Source organism: Pseudonaja textilis, chromosome 4 (genome assembly GCF_049901715.1).
Source record: "Pseudonaja textilis isolate UNSWEBS1 chromosome 4, rPseTex1.2, whole genome shotgun sequence".
NCBI classification, from domain to species: Eukaryota; Metazoa; Chordata; class Lepidosauria; order Squamata; family Elapidae; genus Pseudonaja; species Pseudonaja textilis.
In genome coordinates this window covers 63,798,784-63,824,189 of record NC_141993.1, presented here as the reverse complement: position 1 = coordinate 63,824,189, position 25,406 = coordinate 63,798,784, and the positions used below count along the sequence as shown (strand labels likewise).

Below are 25,406 nucleotides of genomic sequence, written 5' to 3'. Positions count from 1 at the left end.
TTAAAATTTATAAGGCTTACACAGCCAATAGTGGTCTGCATGTGGTTAAAGTTACGACAGACGCTTAAAAAGCTGTAGGTGTTGCAATGCCCCCTGATCATATGAACAAAATTTGTGTAAATTTGCCCTTGCTGCTGCAGTGACCCTCCCATTTATTTACTCCCCATCTCACCCCTCTGGATCCCTTGTAGGCCTTGGGTCTGCTTCCCCATTTGGTTCCCATAGGCCCTGGGCCTGCTTCTGTGTGGATGCTACATCTTACTCCCCATTATTGCTTGCACACTTACCCTCTCTCTGGAATTCCAGAGTTTGTGCTGGGGAAGGTGAGTAGGCCACGCCATTCCTTGCCATCTATAGGCTGCATGGTCCCATGTGTCCTGCAGTGAAGCAGATGCTATTTTCAGAGAAGTTGCAATGAATTCTGCAACTGCGTCATATGACCCGCGGGGATACTGAGGAATGGAACAGACTGTTCTTCTTCCCCAATACATAAAGGTTGCCAGAACTTTATAAAAACATGTCTTATTTTAGTCTTGATCAAATAAGCCAACTTTACATTCCCCTTTTATTTTTATATATTCTGAAAATCTTAATCTTTAATTCATTTAAATATTATTCTATGATTTTTCTTCTTTGTCCTATCTTAAAGGCTTCTTTGAGACTTAAATAAGTTTTACTGTAACTCCAGTAAAAAAAACATCATCCAGGTTACTGTATTGGCTTATCATTTGTATTTCCCCTTTAATCTTTAAAACTTCAGACAGCTTCTTTTGTATATCTAGTAAACAATCCTTATGTAGATCACTCTCTTAGTCTGTCACGTTTTTCTACTTTAAATGCCTTATCTGCCTTGTAATCCTATCTTTTTATTCAGTGTTTCTGATTATATTGCTTTATCATAAAAGATTAGTTTCATATATCATTTCCTCATTAACATATTTTGAACATAGTTGATCCATTCTTGATATTGTTAATATTTTGGCTACTAATTTCTGCTTCTTCTTTGAAGATCTCCCTTAATTCTTCAAATGTTATAGCATTTTGTGCCATTCTGTAAATTCCAATACTAATTGAAACCAAAATAAGGTCTGCATCTTTTTTTCTTTTTGCCTGGACTCTTTAGTCCCCTGAAGTGTGAAATTTAAATGGTAAAGTCTCTAATGTCTGTTATGATTTACAGTATATAAAATACTTTTTATATACCAAAAGCCACTTATTTTATCTAACTAGTTCCAAAAGTCTCAGTGTTCTAAATTTGTCTGCACCCTGAATTCATTTATAACATTCTTAGTTCAAAATCTTATTTAGCCTTTTGCCATTTATTTCAATTTCTTAAACTTAATTTTTCTTTTGTTAGAAATGAAGATAGACTTTTCAAGCTTTGTTGTTCCAAAGATCTCTAATAGCTTTAAGATGATTACATAGGCATTTTCAGAAAGTTAGGTTAGAAAGAGAAATTAGCAAACTTAATGTCCTTTAAATGGCTACGCTGCAGTTGTGAGCTTAGTTACTGATCCCTTCATCCTGGCACCCAAACCCATGGGAGATCACTATCCTGTGGACACATGTGGGCAATCTGTGGAGAAGTTCCAAAGATCGAGTTGACTCGTGCTTGTGTGAGCAAAGCGTGATCTGAGCTGCCGTCTCTCTATAAATACTGGTGGGGAGGTTGGCTGTGTTGTCATTTCCTGATTGGTTGATGGAGTTGATATTTGCAGATTGGCTGGCTTTTTCGTAAGAACATGTGTGGCTGAGGTATTGGCTGTGCGTCTACTCACTGATTCTGCATTCTTTGCTGTGATTATCGCCTTAACTCTTCTAGAGGCATATTTAGCTCATCATCCTCCCCAAATCAGCTAACAAATTCATTTCAATTTTGCTTTATGCTGATAACACCGCCCCTCTCTCCAAAAGTCAAGTGGGTTTCATCTTCAACCTTCAGGTCTTTGCAAGTTTATTACAAAAAATTATGAGATGACTATGAACTCTTCTAAGAGAAATTGCTAATCTTGATCAAAAGGCTTTCTAGTTATACTTATTACTATTACATAAATAACATTATAACAGAACAAATCAAAGTCTTTAAATATTTAGGAATTACTTTACCTTTCAGCCATTTGTTTCTGAACAGAACAATCAAAAGCTGCCATGGATTAGACTCACAGGATTATTGACAGAATTGTGTGTTTTCCGAGCAGCAGAGGTAATAGCAATATCCTTATTGCTATAAACATTTATATTCAAAGTGTTTTATGGGTCCCAGGTTTGCCTTTATAAAAGCCCAGGATCCCCTGAAGCAGTCCAATCAATTAAAAAAAAACCCAGTATGTCCTGAATTCTTTGGGCTATATCCAATTCTATGTTATGACTGGAAATAGGGCATACCTTTATAAAGATACACAATGTGTCAAATTTTTGCAGCAAAAGTGTAATCTATGACCTCCCTGACTACTTTGAATATTTTCTCTTCCTCTTGGAAATAAGACATTGAACACGATGCTAGATAAATAAGGTATCTTCCAACAGATTAGAATTTGAGAGGACCAATTTACTGGAAACAATGAATCCTTGAGATGGCCTTCACAGCAACTGGATCACAATCTCTTTACATTTTGGGGATAGTTTGGGTAAAAGACTCTTTATTACCCTTAATTATATGATCAAACCTCATATATGCTGTGCTACTAGGTACTTCCCCCATTCCTGGTGAAATTTAAAATAGAGCCATCTATATTATAGAAGGAAGATGTTCAATGTTGCAATCCAAGAGAGATTATGTCCTTGCTAGTTGAAAGATACTGAATCTGTTTTGCATGTCTTATTGCTCTACCAATTTACACAGCTTGGTGCTCAAACTTAATATCCCCCTTGCTGTTAAACTATCTTGGCTGGTTGGACGTGGAGAAACTTTGTTTCCTTTTGGCTGAATTATCTAGAAATAGCTAAGATTTGTGCAGTTGTTGCTATGGGGAGGCAACTGTTCAAATATTAATCATTTACACTTGCATATTTGTTTTAGACAATATGTAATATTAAGTTTTCTTGGATATAGACAAACTTTTAACTAGCAGTCAGCATGGGTTTGTTAAAGAACAGATCATGCCAAAGCAATCTTATTTCATTCTTCAACACACTGACTAAATTAGTAGACCAGCAAAATACTGTGGACATAATATATTTAGATTTCAGCAAGCCATTTGACAAAGTAGACCACAACCTACTTCTTAGTAAGCTAGAAAAAAGTGGAATAGATAGCACCACCACTAGATGGACTTGCAACTGGCTGGCAAACCATACTCAACGAATAGTCCTTAATGAGTCTAAGTCTACATGGAGGGGAGTAAGCAGTGGGGTGCCACAAGGTTCCGTCTTAGGCCCAGTACTCTTCAATATCTTCATTAACGATTTAGATGAGGGAATTGAAGGGGAACTTATCAAATTTGTGGATGATACTAAGCTGACAGGAATAGCTAACACCCAAGAAGATAGGCTTAAGATCCAGATGGATCTTGACAGACTAGAACATTGGGCCATATCTAACAAAATGAAATTTGATGTAGAGAAAAGTAAAGTCCTACACTTAGGCAAGAAAAATCAAAAGTACACATATAGACTGGAGGAAACCAGGCTCAATAGTAGTAACTGTGAGAGGGATCTTGGAGTCTTAGTGGACAACCAGCGAAATATGAGCCAGCAGTGTGCAGCAGCAGCCAAAAAAGCTAATGCAATCCTAAGTTGCATTAACAGAGGGATAGAATCAAGATCAAGGGAAGTACTAATAAATACCACTCTATAAAGCCTTAGTAATACCACATCACATTATAAAAAAGATGTTGAGACTCTAGAAAAAGTACAGAGAAGAGCAACCAGGATGATTAGGGGACTGGAGGCTAAAACATACAATGAACAGTTGCAGGAACTGGGCTTGGCTAGTCTAGTAAAGAGAAGGACCAGGGGAGACATGATAGCAGTCTTCCAATATTTGAGGGGCTGCCACAGAGAGGAAGGGGTCAAGCTATTTTCTAAAGCGCCTGTAGGCCAGACAAGGAATAATGGATGGAAACTGAACAAGGAGAGATTTAACCTGGAAATAAGGAGAAATTTTCTGATAGTGAGAACAATCAACCAATGGAACAGCTTGCCCTTGGAAGCTGTGGGAGCGCCATCACTTGAGACTTTCAAGAAGAGATTGGATTGCCATTTGTCAGAAATGGTGTAAGGTCTCCCGCTTGGGTGGGGGGGTTGGACTAGATGACCTACGAGGTCCCTTCCAACTCTGATTATCTGTTATTTGTTATCTGTTTTATATTTAAAAAACCTGCTTAATGATTCATTTAAAAAAAAGACTTTATTCTTTGTTCTATCCTTTTCTTTAGTTTTATATTATGGTGAAAGATGTTTCAATAAAGCTAAATTAAACTAAGCAAAAATGTTATATAGTTAGAGCATGGACTGCAATGACATTTGTCCTTTCAAGTGAACCCTGAAAGTAGAGCAAATGCCACAATCCTGTTTTGTACCACTTAGATTTACACAGATGAGATTGATGGTGTAAAAATGAAATAAATAAATGAAATGTATTTTGTATCTTGCATTGCATGTTTTTGAATTTAACTGAAATTGATTATGAACTACAATAAGAAGTATCTATTTTTTTTAAAAAAAACCCAATACATTAGAAGTAATCTAGAAGTCAGACATTTTGACCAATCCTTGAGCTTGGGAATATGCAACTGTTTTGACAGATTGCTGCTGCATTCAAATATCTACTAAAATTACTATTTGTTTATTTATATATTAGTTTTTTTATCCTACCTTATTTTTGTCTAAAAAATAATTCAAGGTGGTGAACGTACATAATACTCTTTCTTCCGCCTATTTTCCCCACAACCCTGTGAAATGGATTGGATAGAAAAGAGAGCTTAGCCAGCTTTCATGGCTGAAGTGGAACTAGAATTCACAATATCCTGGTTTCTAGGATAGCAGCTTAACCACTATACGAAACTGGCTTTTTTCTGTCTGGTAAAGAGAATGACTTGAAGATATATATGTATTCATATGCCATGTTCCATAATTAGTTTTTTTCAAGGTTCTGCTTGGATATGAGACCATGTATGGCATAACTGGAGTAGTTTTCAAACTTGGCTCTACTCTAGCTTTCCTCTCCAGGGGATTCTCAGTCAGTGTACCATGATAAGAAAATCTAAGCATAGTGAGAGCATTTTTGGAAGAAAGCAAATGGAAAGGCTTCAGGGAGAAAGTTGTTCTTTTAAATCCAAGGATTATTTGAGCTTTGGGCAAAGTAATTGGCAAAGCAGAAAAAAATAGCTTAGCAAGATTGTAGAGTACAGCCTGATAGAAGAGCCAACTGCAGAGTTGCCCGCAGAGAAAACTAGTAATTTAGCAATCTTACTGTGTGTAAAGAACTATAGATAATAAAAACAGAGTGTAACTCACAGAGAAGTCTTTAGATTTTTCATGCGGGTGCTGATTTAAAATATTCGGGAAAATAAAGAGTGAGAGAAGATTGTTGTTCTCCCCTGAGCTGTTCAGAGCATCCAGTAGTCGGGGGAAGTGCTTCAGTCTCCTCTTGGATAGGCTGGGCTTAATTACAAGGACGCTCCTCCTTCTCGGTACTCCTCCCTAGTGTCCCCAGTTTTTGCTCAGCCTTCTAGGATTAGGCAGCTTTTTCTGTTGATTGGCTGGAATAGCAAAAAAGACTCTCCAAAACTCTCAGGTTTGATTCTCTTTCTCTAATTACCTTCTTGAGATTCCTTACCAACTCCGTCAGTCTTATCTAAAAGAATCACCATCGATGGAGCTTCCAATACCTCATTAGTTCCTTCAGCACTCCGAGGGGGAAGAGAGGCTTTTGCCTCGAATGCCTCTCACCTTTACAATCGCTCCATTCAACTGGTTATAGTGAATTTAAAGCAGTGCCAGACCAAACAACAAGCGTGACTCGTGGTCGGTCAATTCTACACCCCGAGGCATTTCCCCATGGAACATCGCAGGGGATAGAAGCACTAGTGCTGATACCCTCCCCTGCTTGCCTTTTTCTTGTGTGAGACGCTAATTTAAGCGGGGGTAGCTGCTGGAAGTTTGAGTGCTAAAACAGCAACTGCCATTTTGCCTAGCGTGCAAGGCAGGCAACGTATATTTACTGTGATAAATTTTAATTTTACTTTCCCACTGGACTTAGGTCAAGAAGACCAAAAGGTTTCAGCCCTGCTATTGCAATCAGAGAGTTTCAGTTGGCTGACTATCACAGTGTATTTCCAGCAGCTTTTCACAGTGAGCACCAAGGCCTAAGTCCGCCTGTGCACAGCAGCTGTAGCAGGCCTTTTGTTAAGGTACAAAGGCCTTGGCCTGATGAGGTGTTCCCCAAAATTCCTCTCCTCGTATTCAGTCTAATTTGGCTCTCAAAAATACAAAAAGTGATTGACTTATTCACCTCAGCTCTTAACACACAACTCCCGAGATTCATATCGAGGTACCCAACCCAGGGAGCAGAGAATATCAATGCCCTTCAATGCCGTTGGCCACCAGGTCTACTGTATGCATTCCCCCCCACTGATCCCCAAGGTGATCCAAAAGCTTCTGGAGGAGAAAGTGTAGCTGTTACTAGTAGCGCCATACTGGCCCAGGCGGCCGTGGTTTGCAGACCTCCAAGATCTGTCATTAGTGGAATCATGGAGAATTCCATCAGACAGAGTCTCTCTATCTCAGGGTCCAGTCCTACACCTGGATCTTCAAGGGCTCCACCTTGCCGCATAGAGATTGAGCGGCAACATCTAAAAGGTGAGAAAATTTCCAACAGAGTCATTTCCACTGTTCTGGCAGCCAGGCGCCCATCGACTAATCATATTTACAATGCCACCTGGAACATATTTTGTAAATGGTGTATTAAGTTCAATATTGAATCCACTTCTCCATCAGTGGCACAAATATTAGAATTCTTACAAGAAGGTTTAGACAGAGGTCTCTCATCCAACACCTTGTGAAGACAGGTGGCGGCCTTAGCTTCGGTCATTTCTTGGGGTAATCTGCATTCCATTTCACATCATCCTTGCATTTGTAGTTTCATTCGGGGAGCCAAAAATATATGGCCCCTAGTGATTCACCATTACCCAACTTGGGAGGTTGACAAGGTCCTTTCTGCTCTCACAAAGGGACCCTTTGAGCCTCTGAGGGCGACGAGCCTTCACTTTCTAACATATAAGGTGATGTTTTTGATAGCTATCACGTCAGCAAGACGAATTTCTGAACTAGCCCCATTGTCAGTAAGAAAGGACCTCTGTATATTTCACCAGGACAGGGTAGTTCTCCGCCCAGATCCAACATTCATGCTGAAGGACAATTCAGCATTCCACAGGGCACAAGAGTTTATTCTCCAAAACTTTTCCCCAAGACCAACTCATAGACTTGAATACCAATGGCATCGGCTTGACGTGAGAAGCACCCTACGCATTAACTTAGATCGTACAGCTGCTTTCAGGAAAATGGAATCTCTTTTCATTTCCTTTCAACCTAACACCCAAGGGCGCAAAGTTTCTCCTTCTACAATTGGCAGATGATTGAGGGTCATGATTGCCAACGCGTATGAGGCTCAATCACTTTCAGTACCTAGAGGCATAACGGCGCATTCCACAAGGAGTGCAGCAATATCGACAGCATGGGCCACACAAGCACCAATAGAAGAAATTTGCAGGGCAGCAACTTGGGCTTCTCCATTGCCTTTCATCAGACACTATAAAATTGACGTCTTTCTTCTGCGGAGGCATCATTTTGTAGGAGAGTGTTGCAAAGAGTCCACCGAGACCAAGAGGGACCATTGATCCAGATGGCATCCCTCCCGTAGGACAGGCCAAGCTTTGGTATGTCCCACTACTGGATGCTCTGAACAGCTCTGGGGAGAAAGGGCGTTGGTACTTACCTGATACGCCCATTCTCCATGAGCTGTGAAGAGCATCCAGCCCCAATTTGGTCTGGTGGGGTTTCTATTCCGGCCAACTCTTAGATAGGGTGAAGAACAGAAATGTGTCCACACTTCAATTTTGCCAAAACTGGGGACACTAGGGAGGAGTACCGAGGAGAAGGAGTGTCCTTGTAATTAAACCCAGCCTATCCAAAAGGACACTGAAGCACCTCCCCCCATTACTGGATGCTCTTCACAGCTCACAGAGAACGGGCATATCAGGTAAGTACCAATGCCCTATCTAAAGACCAGTGTGGGAAAAAAATGACAAGAATAAAACTTTTTCTGCTTAGTTGTCTGCTGAAACTGAATGCACTGAAAACTCTCCAGAGGAGGGATAATGCCAAGAAAAGAAAGGATTCTTTCAATAGTATTTCTTTATTCTTAGAATTTGATCATTAACATAAAATAAGATATGTCCAGTTATCATTGGCTGGAGAAAAAAACTCTCCCAAGAACAGTTTTTAAAGGGAAGAAATTCCATCTGAACTCAAAAGTACATATAAATTATAAATAAAAACCAACACAAACCACGCTGTGGCAATTAATGAGACAGGGCAGGATAAGGAAATGAAGACTTCAAAAGATAAAGAACACACACAGTTGGGAAGATGCCAGAACTCAGATAAGACTTGACAAACAAAGATAAATTCATGCTTTGCTTCCAGCAAGGACCTGTGCGCAAACACCCTCTTTATCAACACCCTGTTTTCCCAGCTGCAGCTAATGAAGGGAATCAGGGCCTTTTTCTCCCCCATAAACCACACTGTTCCCTTATCTGTTCCTCCCTGTGTGCCCTAGGATGAAGAAGGGGTGGGCCTGGGTCTTCCTCTGAATGCCCAGCTGGACTGTGCCCTTCCCCAGTTTCTTCCACACTCCCACTCCCTGTCAGCTGTTCCATCTCTCCTTAGGAATCAGATCCAACAGGGGCATGACAATGTAGTTTTTATAAAAACAAAACATGTTAATATAATATGATTTCTATCTATCTGAATTTATTTATTCCGATAAAAAAAAACTTAATCTAATAAAAACAAACAAAAAAGTAATGGTGTGTCCCACTTCTCTCTTTGCAAGGAGGACTTTATGAAGGATTGCTCTTTTTAAAGGACTTGGCCTATTCATTGGTGCAGCTTATATAATTTCTACTTCAACATTCTTGAGTCAGATGGTGGATTTTCATAGTCAAAGGAATATTTCTTCCTATTCATGGCTCCAAAAATGTCTCCTCTTCAGATTCAGAAGTATTAAATTTAGTTTATGGGGGAAAAATAGAATGGAAAGAATATTATTGTACTTTACGTGTGCATCCCCAACAGCTGACTTGAGTGTTGTGGTATGTGCTTAAATAGGTTGGAAAATAGAATGAAACTAGCAAGTGAGGGTTGGAAAAATTACAGTTATGGGAGAGGTTTTCCTTTTAAGTAGAAAGGCAATTTTGTAAGAACCTGGTGAGCGTAGTTATAGAAAACTACTATAGGCATATATCTTCATTTGCATTCTGTCTGTTGTGGGGAGAAAAATGTCAAAGTGCATTGTTAAAGTCACTTTGGCTTGCATCTGTCTGCAAATCTCGTGCTAATTGAGGTGACACATGTGATTCCCACCTTTTCTATTCTTGTAGCTATATTGCCAGTAATAGGCCTGTTTATTTGCTGTTATTCCTGGGGGTTCCTGGCATACTGAAAAGGCAAAGGTTAATATATTTTCCCTGTTAACACTCTTAGAATTTATTCAATAAAATAAATACAATTCTTTTTGGCCATTACACCATGCTTTCACCTTCAAATTCTACAGGACCCATTGGCTCCTAATTGGCTACCTGGTGCCAAAAGAAATTGAGAACCAAGAGTTATATCATACCTGTAAGTGATTTCTATACCTGCCCTATATTCTTAACACATGTGTGTGCAAATTAATTAGTTCTCAAGGACTAATATTTTAACACTTTTATGGTGTTAAAATAAAAGTGTGATAGCATTTTGGCCATTTCATGTGGCTAAAAAACAACAGGCAATTGAAAGAAGAGGAAATTTGGCAGGTTTTTGGGGAGGAAACATTATGAGTAGGTAGGTTAATTACAGGAACTGTGGGGGAGAGTGATCAAGTCATACTTGAATAGAACCAGAGATAACTGAACTGAGTCAGACTAGTGTTTTAGACTTTAAAGGAGCTGACTTCAAGAAACTTATGATTATGGGGGATTCATGGGTGGAAATTCAAAAAGGAAAAACAATTCAAGATGCTTGGGAAACCCTGAAAAATGAGGTAATGAAGGCCGAAGCAAAAACAACATTGTTAGCCATTTAATCATATCTGTCCTTTGGTCACTCTGTGAATCAGCACATTCCATGCCCCCCTGTCTTGCATTGTCTCTTTCAGCTCTACAGAGAACAAAGAAGACACCAGATGCATGGTGGGATTCAATTTTTTTTACTACTGGTTCTGTGGGCGTGGCTTGAGGGCATGGCAGGGGAAGGATACTGCAAAATCCCATTTCCTCCCCACCTCACTAACCTGCTTTCCAGCTCCATTCTCCTGAGCAGGGCAACAAAAGAAGTCCCAGCTGATCAGCTGGGACTCGGGAAGCAGAAAATAGAGGGGACGGAGCCAGTCAGAGGTGATATTTGCCGGTTCATCGAACTACTCAAAATTTCCACTACCAGTTCTCCAGAATTGGTCAGAACCTGTTGAATACTACCTCTGACCAGATGATACCAGCATGGATGCACAACGGGCTTTCCAACAATCTGAGGGACAGACAAATATAAAAAAAAATGGAAAAGGACACATAACTAAAACAAAATATCAGCAAATAGCTGGAATCTGCAAGGAGGGAGTTAGTAAAGCTAAGGCCCATAATGAGCTAAGATTGGCAACTTATGCCAATAATGATAACAAAATTGTTTATTTCAGTATGTAAGGAACAAGAAGAAACTCAATGAAACAATAGGTCCATTAATTGGAGAAGATGGCAATAAGGTGACAGACAGTAGGAAGAAAACAGGACTGCTTAATTCCTGTTCAATCAGGGTCAAACTCCTGGCTATGGACAGAGTTTATCTGCAGTACTGCATTATAGCCACTGTGCCACCAGGCTCCTAATGGTGAGAATATACAGGGAGAAAAGAAGGGAATGCACTAGAACAGTGTTGATGAATATTTTTGGCATTGATTGCCAAACCAGGAGCATGTGCGTGCACATGGGGAGCACCGGAAACCAGAAGAGCAGCTCCCCGGTGTGCATGCACGTGCTGGGAAGCTAAGCTTCTGGTTTCCAGTGCACGCATGCATGCTGTCATGCGCTCTTCTGGTTTCCAGTGCTCCTGTGCGTGCGAAGTCCAGCTGGCTGGTGCACATGCATGCACCAGAACCTGGAAGAGCAAAGGCCGATGGCTGGCGTGCCCGATGAGATGGCTATAGGTTCGCCATCATGGCACTGGAACATGTAAAACCAACAGAAATATCAAATGAAGTATATAATAAGTAGTTCAACATTTTTCAAGAATTCTTCCTTATGGCACTGTGTCCTATATTCTGAAAACAGTCATTGTTCTGCTACCTATAATGTAGGACAAAATGTCCCTGGGAAGAACTTGATAAAATGTGTTGGCCCTAATGAATAAGCAGTGTATTTTCAGCACACCAAATTCACAGTTATCTTCTTATGCATTCCATGTATAACTTTCAATTATAATTATTTTTGAATTATTAAAAACATTAAAATCATAGCAGAGAATAGCAGAAATATATTTTTGTGTTTTTTAAGGACAGTCCATAAGAGAACTAACACAAATATTGCTCTCCCAGGATTCATGATGTTCTTTGTGGGTGTATTCTCATAAAAGTGTATACAAAGACGATCTAAGTGGTTTGACAATTTATTTTTTAAAAACCCCCACACAATAGTCTTCCCAATTTGTTAGCTTCTTGCTATGTTAGATGACATCTCAAACAGTATACTATAGGTCAGAGTGCCAAGCCAATCTAGAGAAGACTCCCTATCTTAGCCTTCCTGAAAAGCTGTTATTTTAAACAGCTACTCCCTTAAGTACAAAAGTCCTTCATTGTGGTTCTCTTTGGCTTTGTTAAAATGAAGGAACAGCAAGATTCTTCAGATTACCTGTGTCACTGCCATTCTAGACAATTTGAAGCCATCACATCACATCCCCTTCTGCTCGTCTATAGAGATATCTGCAGTATTCTTTCTTATTCACCAACTATTCACCTGGGACAGTGCGGTGACTCAGTGATTAAGACACTGGGCTTATGAGCTGGAGAACTGGCAGGCCAGATTCGAGACCCAAGCATCATGTGAGGGACTGAGCTCCTCCTTGTTCCAGCTCCTGCTAACCTAGCACTTTGAAAGCATGCAAATGTGAATAGATAAATAGGTATCACTTCAGTAGGAAGTTAACAGCGCTCCATGATATCATGCTGTACACATGACTGCAGAAATTTCTTTGGACAGCGCTGGCTCAATGGCCTTGAAATGAAGATGAACACTGGCCTCTATAGTCGGCAACAACTAGTGTAGTAAAATCTACAAGAATTCCTTTACTTTTTACCTTTATTCATTAAATTATTAGAGCATAGATATCAATTTTATATCTCCCTACTTCTAACTCATATGTCTCCATAATACCAATTCTGCACAGCAGATTGCACAATTTCCTTATTTTGACTGCCAGCTAAAGCCGATAAAGTTTAACCCAGCTCACACCAAATTACTGCTATTTCTAATTGGTAGTTATTTCATTTGGGATATTTTGTTGCTTCAACTTATTCCTTTTGCTTTTCTGTAGCATAGATGTGCTATTTTTTAAACCAGGCTTATGTCATTTCTATGTCTCTCTTTTATTCTGTAGTCACTGCCCTAACAGTGTTTAAATAAACAGTTGTAGTATTGATTCCATAAGACTTGTGTTTTCATTTTGTCTTTGTGTGGGCATGTGCTTTCTTTGAGTCATTTTTTTTTTTACTCCTAGTAGCTTGTTTGGACTAGAGTCATCACTTTTATTGCCAAAATTTTTCAGAAGTGGTTTGTCATTTCCTGCTTCCAAGGACTGAGAGAAAGTGATTGATTCATGGTGAAACAGTTGGCTCTATGTATTAGAAGCCGGCATTAGAAACTGGCATCCCGGTTTCTAGTTTGATGCCTTAACCACAATACCAAACTAGTTCTCTTTAAAATGAAATAAGATCAAAACAAAAACTCATGTCATGCAGACTTTATTATATTTTTTTATTATAACTATAAGGAAAAAATAATAGTTCTTTCTTAAATTCTGTTTTTGTGACAAAAGCTTTCATTTTCATTACTTATTTGGTTTCATCCATGGGCAAAAATTCTTTCTTTATAAAGAATTATTTTAAAAAATCAACTGATATTGACCAAAACCATCAAAGTAAAGAAAAGAATGACGAAAGGTTAGATGTATTTAGGTATACCAAGTATAAAATACTTTGATGCTTTTAAGTTAAAACTATTAACTCAAAACAATTACAGTGGAAATAAGAATATTTTCATTCTGATTGACCAATTTTATTCTTCCCTCATGCTAGGAAATTAGTATCATATATGAAATCTATGCTTAAAGCTAGTACGTCAAGTTTGGAAAAGATGAAAATAGCTTCTGTCCCATATCTTCTCTTCTAGATTACTTACCCAAGTTGTAAATGTGGCTAATTATCAGTTCAATAATGTAATTATAGAAAATTTTATGAGAGACTTTTTTCCCCTTCCTAGTGTTTCCCACAAGTTCAAGCTCAACTTTTTGGGATCAATCAAGGATTTGTTGCCTGAGCCTGACATCATGGGCTGACAAAAGAGTGATTGGCCTAAAGTCACCCCATCAGCTTTCATGTCTAAGGAAGGACTAGAAGTCCTCACAGTGACTTGGTTTTTGGCCTTGTGCCTTGGCCAGTAGACCAAATTGATTGTATGAAACACTTTTTATTAAAGAGACATTTATCTTTTTTTAATTATCTGGTCTAAAAATTGCTTTCTACTCTAGAAAGAGTAGACAATGGAGCACACAATGGAATTTGAAATATTAAGAAGAAAACAAAGTGCTATAACACCTGTTAAAAAAAGAGAAATTGGTCATTTCTCTCCTCCCTTTCAATCTCTCTCTCTCTTTCATGCAACATTAAGGTTTTTTTTATGGCTGGCAATATAACTAAAAGCTAGAACATGTCTTTCTTTGACCAATAGTCTTTAAGTTACAACCATTTGTTTAGTGACCATTCAAAGTTACAACAGCACTGAAAAAGTGACTTATGACCATTTTTCACACTTATGACCTTGTCACATCTCTGTGATCATGTGTTCAAAATTCAGAAGCTTGGCAAATGATTTATATTTATGATGGTTGCAGTGTCCTGGGGTCATGTGATCACCTTTTGCAACCTTCTGACAAGCAGTCAATGGGGAAGCCATATTCACTTAACCGCCATGTTACTAATTTAACAACTGCAGTGATTCACTTAACGGCTATGGCAAGAAGGTCATAAAATGAGGCAAAACCCACTTAACAATTGTCTTGCTTAACAGAAATTTTTGGACTCAGTTGTGGCTATAAGGTAAAGAATACCCGTAGTGCAGGAAAGAATTGGAATTAGCATTGGCTGAAAAATTAACACAATAATAAAGAGTCTAGATGACATTTTTGGCAAAAGGTTGTTTCTTTATAGGGATTATATTAATAAATGTGCCCATTTTTAAGATATCACTAGTCTATTAAATTGCTTTTGTGATGTCTTAAAATCAAATCCATTTATTATTGTATTAATATTTGGGTGATTTAATCTATTAGATAGAGAGCTTAATCTAACATGACTCTGATTTCCTGAATGCATATACACACATATCGCACACACATCCAAAACTATTGTTTGATCATTGTTCAAGATGCATTTTAGATTATAAAGACTTTTACAATTTAGAAAATGATTACAAATAGTACATATAACTGTTGTCTTCCTGCTGTCTTCAGAACAGTGCACCAATGTTCCTCAAATATCCTCACAAAATAGTATAACAGTAATAAATGTGCTACTTCATACCTCTGTGCTTTGTTGTGTTTGCTGCAAAAGGCTAATTATTATTCCTCTGGAAACTGTTCCAATATTACATTTCTAAACCATTCAACTTTGTCAACACCATCAGTTTTGTTTGCTAATTTTCTTCTATTTCTCCTGCATAATCTTTTTATTGAAATGTGAATAATGAACCTCCTTCTTCTTCTGGTTACCTCCCAGCTATGTTCTTTCACAGCTTTCAGTGTTAACAATTATTATATCAACTAGAAATTTTGACCACTGAAGTCCAGCACACTTGAAAGATGCTTGGTTGGAAAAGGAAATTCTAAGTAAAGCAGGTGAAGGCCACCCAGATATTTTAGCAGATTAACATTTGTAACAAGATTGACACATCTTATTCCGTGGTACTAAAAATTCCATTATTGTTTGTGTTTCAGTTTGTTTCAGATCCATGTGCCAGCAACCCATGTCACCATGGCAACTGCACTAGTAATGGTGATGGATATCTCTGTGTTTGTAATACTGGCTATGAAGGTACAAACTGTGAATATTCATTTGATGGTTCCCCAGTGTCTGGGTGGACAGAATCAGAGTTGCCAAGTGAAAATAGGCCGGAAGCAGCCACCATGGAACCGGATATTATCCTGTCACAAGTCCAAGCAACAGTGACACTACCAACATGGGAACCCAAGGAGGGGCAAAAACTTATGGATCTGAAATGGGATGAAGTAGAAGTAAGTTTTTTTTTTTGAAAAAGCAAAATACGTACCATAAATTATTTATGAATGAAATCTAGTAGGAGCTTTAGGAAGAGATTGTCTGTATGTGACCTTATGTGGAAAGCTGGAAGCATCAAGAAAAATAATTAAGAATTCTGTTTGTGAAATTTGTGGTGGGAAGTGTTAATTACAAAATTATCTTAGAACTTGGTATAAACTTTTAATATTTTTCTGAGAAGTCATTAATTTTAATGAATGCCACCAGCATTGTTGTTGATCACAGACCATATTTATTACTAAATACATAAATTATTTAATATGACCAAATGGACATTTGTGGGTATAGAGAAATTCTTTATTCTTTGGAATATTTAAAAAAAAAACATTTTTTTTAAAAAAACGGGCTAGTACTTAAGTAAGGTTGAAATGCATACTGCCTGCATAATTACTTTTTTTTGTATATATAGCATTATTTATCGTATGGTAAAATATGTTACTGGATCTTCATCAAATTTCAGTTTAAGAAAATGAAGAATGAAATATATATATTTTAAATTTAGATACCCTATAACTGTGAATGTGACCTAAAAGCATTGCTAGGGAAAAATGCTTTAATCTGATCATTTATTTTGCAAGATGGATTTTTAAACTCTTTAAAATCGAATAAAAATATTAATTAACTGATGCTGTTTTATTTCTCATGTCCTACACTGAGAGAAAAGAAAATTATATTTTATGTTAAGAAAGGGTAAGTTAGTATTTCAAATATCTCCTCCCATTTTTAAAATTTTGCTTTGTATTATCCATTTGTATGTAATAAGGTTTCTAGGAAAATGTTAATGTTTTGAATTTTTCTGTAATAAGAGAATTGAGCTGAATAACCTAAAATCTGGGAGTCAAAAAGAAAAGAAAAAAACAAAAAAATTTTTTGAGAGCATTTGTAAAATAGGCAGGAAATACTCCCAAGGATAACTTAGGTAGTAGCTTATACATTTCACTGAGCTGCTGCTGAATTTGCAATCTAATCAATTTAGAAGACATATTAATGGCATACTTTGTTAATGGTTTTTAAAGAAGCACTGCCTGAAAATGAAACATTTTACCCACAAAAATAAACATATACTTTATAGTATTTTTTCTCTCCTTGGCAAGTAGCAATGGGTCTAGTTTATATTGTGAAAGATCCATTCTCATAGGAAAAAAATAATAATTGTTCTTCCTTTTGCTGGCATCAGGTGGCAAAGCATTGATAACCTATGATTCGTTTGTATTCCTCACTACACAACAGTAAGATGCTGAGAGATGCTATTGGCTATCTTACTGTGTGTTCCTGAAAGCCTATGAATTTTCATTACCTGCTTTTTTAAAGGATTGTGTTGCAATCCATTAGGAATCTAGGTTGCTACAATATGAAAAGCCCTTTGTCTTTTTCTTAAGAAAACCAGACCCAAACCAATGTATTTTCAAGCTAAGCCTTATTGTTTGCGTATCTGTTTCTCTATAAAAATATTTCCAAAAATATCCATCAAATACATTTCAATTTTATTACATTTTAAAATCAGTTTGTGGGTTCTATTTAAAAACTATTAGTTATGTAGGTTGTCTCATATTTATGCACACTCTTTATAGATAATCCCTGATGTAGCCTGTGGAAATGCCAGCTCCAATAATTCTGGTGGAGGTCGCCTAATATCTTTTGAAGTTCCACAAAATACTTCAATAAAGTAAGAAACTGCTGTTTTGCATTATTACATAAAAGTTTTGGATAATTTGGTTGTCTAATCCATCTTTTGAAATCTTGTGTATAAATGGAAAAGAATGGCAGGAACATAATGTAAAAACCTTATGGGTTCTTATGTCGCAATCTCACTAAAATGGTTTGTCAGTTTTCCAGTTGTGTTTTCCAAATGTTCAATTTTTTTATTGTTTTATTGTTTTATTGGAATACATGAAAAGCTTATTTGTCAGTTTTCTCATCTATGGTCTTTGAAAGATATGCTTTGGTGCATGCAAGGGCCCATATGATTTTTTCCCCCAGATCATTAAAACAGTTGTGTTCTTCCCTCCCGCCCCCCAAACTCACATGGCTGCTTTAAATGTTGATTTTGCAGTCTCTGAATGCAAATACATGTACATCTTTTTTGCTTCACTCCCCCCCCCCCCCAATCCTGGAGGGATAATACAATAGGCATCAAATGCTTTTCTAGAAGTGGACTAGCCTTTTAGAAAGCAGTGCTTCTTAATTAGTTGGAAAGTATGATAGTTTAAATCCAACACAAAAAGAGTTCACTAGACTGGGGAACAATATATATTAAATATAGCTTTCCCTCATCTGCAGATATTTATTGTTAGGGATCCTAGAGTTTTAAAGCAAAATAAGTAGGAGTCACACATTTATTATTTGCCATCAAAAAGAAATATCTATCTGGAAGGAAAGATTTAGCCTTTTGTATGCTTATTATTCCAAAGAGGAACTTTTGAAGAGGCAATTGATGTTAAAAAAGTGGAAGTGGGATATAATGTTGAACTCCACATGAAAGTTGGTATCTAACATAAAATAGACATAATATATTTAAAAAGATTAAATTTATGTTTTGAGCTCCCAACTCTTGTATCTAGTAGTTCCACATTTGGAACAGAGTGTTTAAAAATATTTGGCTATTCAACTAAAGATGCAGTGAAAGAATAAGGTGAGAAATATTCATTAGAAAGAACTATTCTTCATTTACAAAACTTGTTTTAGGCTAAAAAAGCCAATTCTTCCCAATAATTATTTGGGAAGTGACATGAAACCCAAACCCGGTATCATTAGTAGAAATATGACTTTGACCATGGCAAAATTAATATTTAATATAGAGAAACAAAGCCTAATTGCTTTTTTAGAAATATAAAAATGCTAAATATTTAATAGTTGTACTTGAGCCAAAATAATGTGATTAATTAGAGCTGCGATTTTAATTTACTGTGACTGATTGACTTGAGTTGCCCTCCAAGGTTATTGCTCTAGAAATGCAGGACTATTAAATTTTTGCTGCTGAGATAGCAAGTTAATGGATTGAATGTGTATGTAGACATTTATAAGATTTATAATCTTTTCCCCTTAGGGTTAATGTCTTCAAAGTTACTTATTGATGAAAGATATATCTTTTTCTAAGCTTGACATGACTTTCCCCTCTTCTTCCCTCAGGATTTATATTTACTCAGCTTCCAATTGTCTCTTCACTCATGTTTTTCACCCTGGCTTTTCCTTCATCTTTCTCTCAAGTTCCTGAGGCCTGTCTCTTCTTGGTCTATTCATACTTTAAAAATATTCAAGATGGCTTTCTGTTTCTCAGCCAAATTTTGATTATTTCTTCTGTTATTCTCATATTCTTGAACTCTTTGTTAATTCATGTGTCCCTGACTGCATTGCCAGAGCCTTTTCACCCATTGCATTTTCAACCTTGTTGTTTATTAGATGTTATTTATGGTAGGAATAGATTGGCCTTCCCCATCCTAGTGGCTGTGGCAATTGCCAGAATTCCTAGCCACTATGGGCAATGGCAGCTGTTCAACATGTATAGAAATTGAGGATACTTACTGTAAAGGAATATTTGTATATATAAAGCTACTGATTTAAAACGGTGTGATTACCACAATTCTCCTCTCCATATAGTTAACTTCTTCCTTAGTTAAGAAGTCCAAGGTGGTCCTATTATCAATGTAACATGTTACATGTATGCATATTTTAATTGTTTTTATTATTTTGTATTTCTAAGCTGTCCAGAGTCTATGAAAAAGGGCAGCTATAATAAATTTATAATAATGATAATAAATTTACACACCAATATATTATCATTAAAATATTAATAACCAACATCATTATTATTAAAAGAAACATGGCAAGGCAAAGTATTACATTGCCAGTACATTTTTAAAAAAGCAGACAAAGCAGATAACAAGATCTGGCAAAGGCTAAGAGCAAAAAAGTTGAAGAAAGAGACAGGGGGGCTAATTCTGACTGTATAAGACCAAGCCTTAAGAATAAAGCAAGAATTGAGAAGACAGCAGCAGACAGCAAGTGGTGCTTTTGCAAAGAAGCTGAAGAAATAGTGGCATGACAAAGAAGAAAAAATTGTGCTCTAAAAAAATCTTCAAGAAATACCATTGTCCTGTAAGCAAGAACTGGTGGGACCACAAAATAGATAAAGTACTAGAAAATGAAAAGGCTAAAGTGCTCTGGGACTTTAGAATTCAAAATACAAGCACTTTCCACATAAAACCCCAGACTTAAAAATTATCGATAAGAAAGACAAAAAAATCTGAATAGTGAATGTTGCAGTACCTGAAGACAACAGAATAGAAGAGAAATAACCTAGAGAAAAATCACAAAATGCCAAGACCTGCAACTAGAAATAGAACAACTATGGCAAAACAAAGAAAAGATAGCACCAATAATTATAGGTACCTTGAGTCCAATCCCAAAACATGAACATCATGTAAACACCATTGGCATTGAGAACATCACTATCAGTAAATTGCAAAAGATTGATTTGGTACATCTTACATCCTATGGTGGTATCTTTAACACCATCAAACAACACCTGCCTATCCCAGGTCTTTGGAGAGATTTGATAGGTAGGGAAAAAATGCCAAATTCAGTCTGAAAATCTCCCTGACTTTGTGATCAACCATAACAATTAGACTAAAAATCAATTGGACTAAAATATCATAAAATTGATAACTATTCACTTTGCATTACTATATCGACCCTATGAAAAAGAAGGCTGACGTTTACTTCAAGTCAAACTGCCAAAAAAGAAAAATATGTGATGGCTGATTATATAAAAGACATCTAAGAACAACAATTGATGCAAGTTAAAAACTAGAACTTATTAAATGTACAGGAAATAAAACATGAATATTGAAATAATGTAATAGAAACATTAACTGAATGCTGGCAAGGAAAAGCAATAATGATCAATTTCTACAAAAGGTCAGTAGAAAGTGGATAAAGATAAAACCTGGCAATGCATTACAACTGGAACATTAAAAACAAAACAAAACCCTAAGCTCGATTTTGGCACTCAAGAGCAAATTGTTTGAACAAATACAATCAAGGCCAGAGTTAAAAAAATAAATAATTCAAAGTATAGATTGTTCAAAGAAGCAAAAGAAATGATCATATAGTCAGCTTGTGCAAGAAGGTCAAACAAATTCTTTATAAACAATGACTTAACATAGTCAGCATGATGAGTCATTGAAACATCTTTATAAATTATCACATGCTAATAATGAAAAATTAAAGTTGAAAGAGGAGTAAAAAATTGAGCAGGTTAAAATATTGTGGGATTTCTTAGTGGAAACCTAACTTGGCTTGGCACATAACTAACTCATCAGATTTAACTGTGGTTGAAAAAAATAGAGTGTGGATAATCGATATTGCAATACCAGGAATAGTAGTATAGAAGACAAAGAATTAGTAAAGATCACAATGAAGATCAAGATCTGAAACTTGAACCTGAAAGATTAGAGCATGAACCAGCTGTGGTCCCATACCAAAAATCTTTGATGGGATTTAGAAAACCTGTACATTGACAAAATTTCCTTCCTCCACTACAAAGGACCACACTGTGTGCATCCACACATAGGCTACACCACTATATTACAAAATCCTAGGTTCTTGGAAAGAAATAAGGAAGTGTGAGTGAAGCCCAACACCAGCCAAAGAACTGCCAGCTGAGCGTTCAAATTGCTGTACATTTAATAACAACAGCACAACAACAACAAAACAATAAAATATTTTCTGGTAAGTATAACATTATAGAATTAATATATACTTACTTTTGATATCTTCTACAAGTGTTGAAATTAATGAGAAATTTTGCATCAATTAAGTCATAGAAACATGTTTTTAATATCAATAGTGATGTTATATTCTTATAGAAAATATTTAAAATACTTGTTTTCATTATGATCTGCTTAATACTTTTATTTTTGACTTTAGAATAAGGCAAGATACCATTGCTTCCCTTATCCTATTATGGAAGGTGACCACAGAAAGGTTTAAACAATGCTCACTTATAGATGCCACAAGCATTACTCTTCTCCAAGCAATGGGTGGACTTGTCCTAGCAGAGGAGATGCTGGAATTGGGAAACAACTATTTCATTGGTGAGTTTTGCTAATGTGTTGGTTTGCTAATGTGTTATTTTTCTAATGTATTGAACAAATCATAAGTGTATATTTTATATCAAATCAGAGTTGTTATAGTAAGTCATAACAAGAATAGGATTTTCTTTTTTGCATTACAGTAACACACTATGGATAGGACTACTATGAGATATGATTTGTTTTTTAATGGAACATGTATATAAGGCTTCCTTAAAAGATTACCTAGGAAAATGTAAAATGCTGACAGGTAACAACTATCAGTGACGTATGACCTTGATTCTGTGGGTATTGCATTGACTTCTAGGAGGCTTCAAAGAACAATTCAAAGAGATGATGCAATTAATTTAAAAAAACAGTTCATTTTGTTAGATCCAGGAATGTGAGATTTTCACTATAGCTATTAGCATTAAAGTTCAGAACTATATTACATTTCTTCACCTCCATATAGTGCTTCATGAGAAATTTATGTAATTTTCTGTCTTCATAATCTCATTCTTCTCTATAACAGAAGTAATTTACATAAAAATTGCATCTGTTTTCTAATACATTGGCGGGTCATTGTGATTGAAAACATTATCTGATAAGTATTTCAGTTATATTCAGTTATGTCAAATGCTGTGAGTAGGTTGGTTGGCTTCCCCAGTCTGATATTCTTGAGATGTTATAGACATACATAACTGTACTGGTTATGGCATTATGGCAAATAAAAATCCAGTACAATTGTGAAACCCTGGATAAAAAGTATAAGGTTTTATGACTTTAGATGAGGGTAACAAAAGATGTGAGGAACAGAAAAAGACATTTGTTTTGTTTTATTTATATGCATTAAATAATTGAGGCAGATATTGTTCTTATTAGCAAGATTTTTTTGGATTCTTTTGCTTTTCTTTCATGCTCACTAGTGTCATAATATGTTTGTCCATTTTTAAAGTTACACTGGTACAGTAATTAATGAACTGAATTCTTAGCAATTTAAAATATAGTAGCAAAATGGTAGATATTTCAATACTCAGCATCTTCTTGTCTTAATTCTGAGTTGGAATATAAATTGGAAAGTTAGTCCATCTGCCTCCACTTTAGATCATTACTAGCTGGAAGGAATAAACTATTGAGGTTGCTATTTACTGTTGTAGCATAGTCTTTAGGAACTTATAACAATTAGTCTCAGGAAACCAATAAAGAAAAGATCATTGGGACCTGCCAGTTTTGGAATAATAATATTTAATTTATTCTCTTTACTATGAAGGATAATTAGATATTTAAGCAAGACATCTCCTCCACCTTAAATATTAATGCACTGAAATTATACATTTTAAAACCTCTTCCATTTCATCATAAGTAAATGACTGAAAGTGTTTTGCATACATAATTTAGAAATATTTGGTTGATGGATCCAAAAACCCACCATTATTTCAGTGTGTTAGAGATTTTGCAGTTATTAACAGAACTCATTCTTAAAATACAACCTATACTATTTATCCTTGTCATTTTACTTAGCATGGAGTTCAAAAGTATTTTTTAGAAAATGTTATTCCATAAAAATGGTCTTTAGTAATTTTGTTATTAGAGAAGGACTATCTTGCTAATTACTCTAGGTAGTAATCACCACAAAGTCAAGGCCGCCTTTACTTTCTTCTTCCAAGTGTTCTACTTCATGATCATTCTTAAAATAAATTTTGCATAAGGATGATGGTGTCTGCATTTTGTTTCTGTGTATTCTCCTGTATGGCAATTATATATTAATCAACTCAATTTACTAATAATGGATTTCTCTAAACATTTAGTAGCTAGCATAAGGGGTTAAGAGAGAGAGAACATCTAAATCAAGTGAAACAAAATTGTAATTTAGTCATTTATAACTGTTCTAATGCTGTGACCTTGATATCTGATCAACATAGGTATAGATATGGATGGCAGAACTACTTTAAATTATAAGGGCCTTTGCACATGACTGTATATTATATCTCCAGTGATGTGCAAATAAATTATATATCTCTGACCTATATCTCAAGCATTTTTCAAAAGCATCTGACTATGGACTATGTAAAAGTAGAGACTCCTTTGAATCCAGATAAGTTCTTGATAACTCTGTGGATATATCTGTTATTTCTATACTGGATGGTTTGCCACTTTGTTATTCCAGGATGTTTTCCAATTTCTCACTGTAGCCTGCATTTCTTGTATTCTTGTAGTATCTCATTCCATAACTTAACCAAACCTGAACTTGCTTAACTTCTGAGCCTATATAAAGTTTGCTTAGTATTGATTACTGCTCAGGCACGTATAGGAAGTGAGAAACCAATATTTGGACCACATAAAGCCAGAAGCTCACTTTTCCCAGACTGTATAATTAATGTGGTCTCTCCATAGTTTTCATAGGTAATGAAAATGTATAAAGAAGCAGTATTATCTACCTGATTTTTTCAACTTCTGATAAGGGATTTATTTTTGCTTTGATACAGTTCATTTGGATTAATTGTAAGTGCATTTGAATTATATTTCATCTGTTCTTCTAGTGAAATTAGGACAGGTGTACACACACACACACACACACACACACACACACACACAAACACTCCAACTCTAGATTTACCTTCTTGCCCAATTTTTCCTGTCCTTTTCTCTTCTAAAGCTGTTGTGAACTACAGAGGCAACATAAGCAAAAATTAAAAAACCCAATCTGTATATAATACAACTGATTTTCATATATCTCCTGTCTATGGACACTCAGTAGCAGTTTAATGGAATTTAGGTGAGGAGATGTATTAACTGCAGCTCTAACTCATTCCCCATCTTTGCCATAGTCTCTTGTCTATTTTAAGTTCCCTTTTAAGGCATTGTATTCTATTTTAACAGTAATATATATGGTCTCTTTTCCCCCCAGGTTTTGTGAATGATTCTGTTTCTAAATGCATTGTGCCATTACGCTTGACAGTCATAGTAAAGGTCAGCATGTGTTTGCCTGAAGGAATCCAGTCTGATGGCTTTCAGTGTTCTGGGAAAGGCAAATGCATTACAAGAGTGTCTGAGGTAAGAAAAAAGAAGGAATGCGGATAAAGGGTGGAGGGATATGAATATCATAGTCTTGACTTGTTCTTATACAGCTGATGGAGACAAAACAAAGAATTGCAAAGATCAATTTGCAGAAAAGAAGCAATGCATGATTTGGGAGAAACCAGAGAAAAGCAGGTGTAAAGGGTAGATAGATAGAGAAAATTGGTAGTTGTAAACGACACATTCATAAGGCATGCAATTGCCTGAATTGCATGATGAGCTGAAAGCTGCATATCTCCTCTGTGGAAAGTGAATCATTAGAAGACCTTTTTTCTAGCTTCATAGCCAGCATTTGATTAGTTCTCTGCAGCTTTTTAGAGATATTATGGCATCCAAGTCAGATCCCTGAAAACACAGTATGGTACCAGAGATTCCAAAAGTTGTATTAAAGTATAAATACAAAACAAATCAGATATAGTATTTCTCCAGGCTCTACCCACTAGTCTTTAGAGCAGGAC

The 25,406-nt window shown here is 36.2% G+C and overlaps 1 protein-coding gene across 1 annotated transcript in view; it reads left to right on the top strand.

The window, feature by feature from the left end:
* DNER (delta/notch like EGF repeat containing) overlaps positions 1-25,406 on the top strand; it is a 120,553-nt gene that overhangs the window by 53,002 nt on the left and 42,145 nt on the right. Inside the window, exons 2-5 of the mRNA XM_087933266.1 lie at positions 15,460-15,756; positions 17,371-17,465; positions 21,728-21,894; positions 24,779-24,924. Coding sequence (XP_087789392.1) covers positions 15,460-15,756; positions 17,371-17,465; positions 21,728-21,894; positions 24,779-24,924 — 705 coding nt within the window. The remainder of the gene's footprint in view (positions 1-15,459; positions 15,757-17,370; positions 17,466-21,727; positions 21,895-24,778; positions 24,925-25,406) is intronic.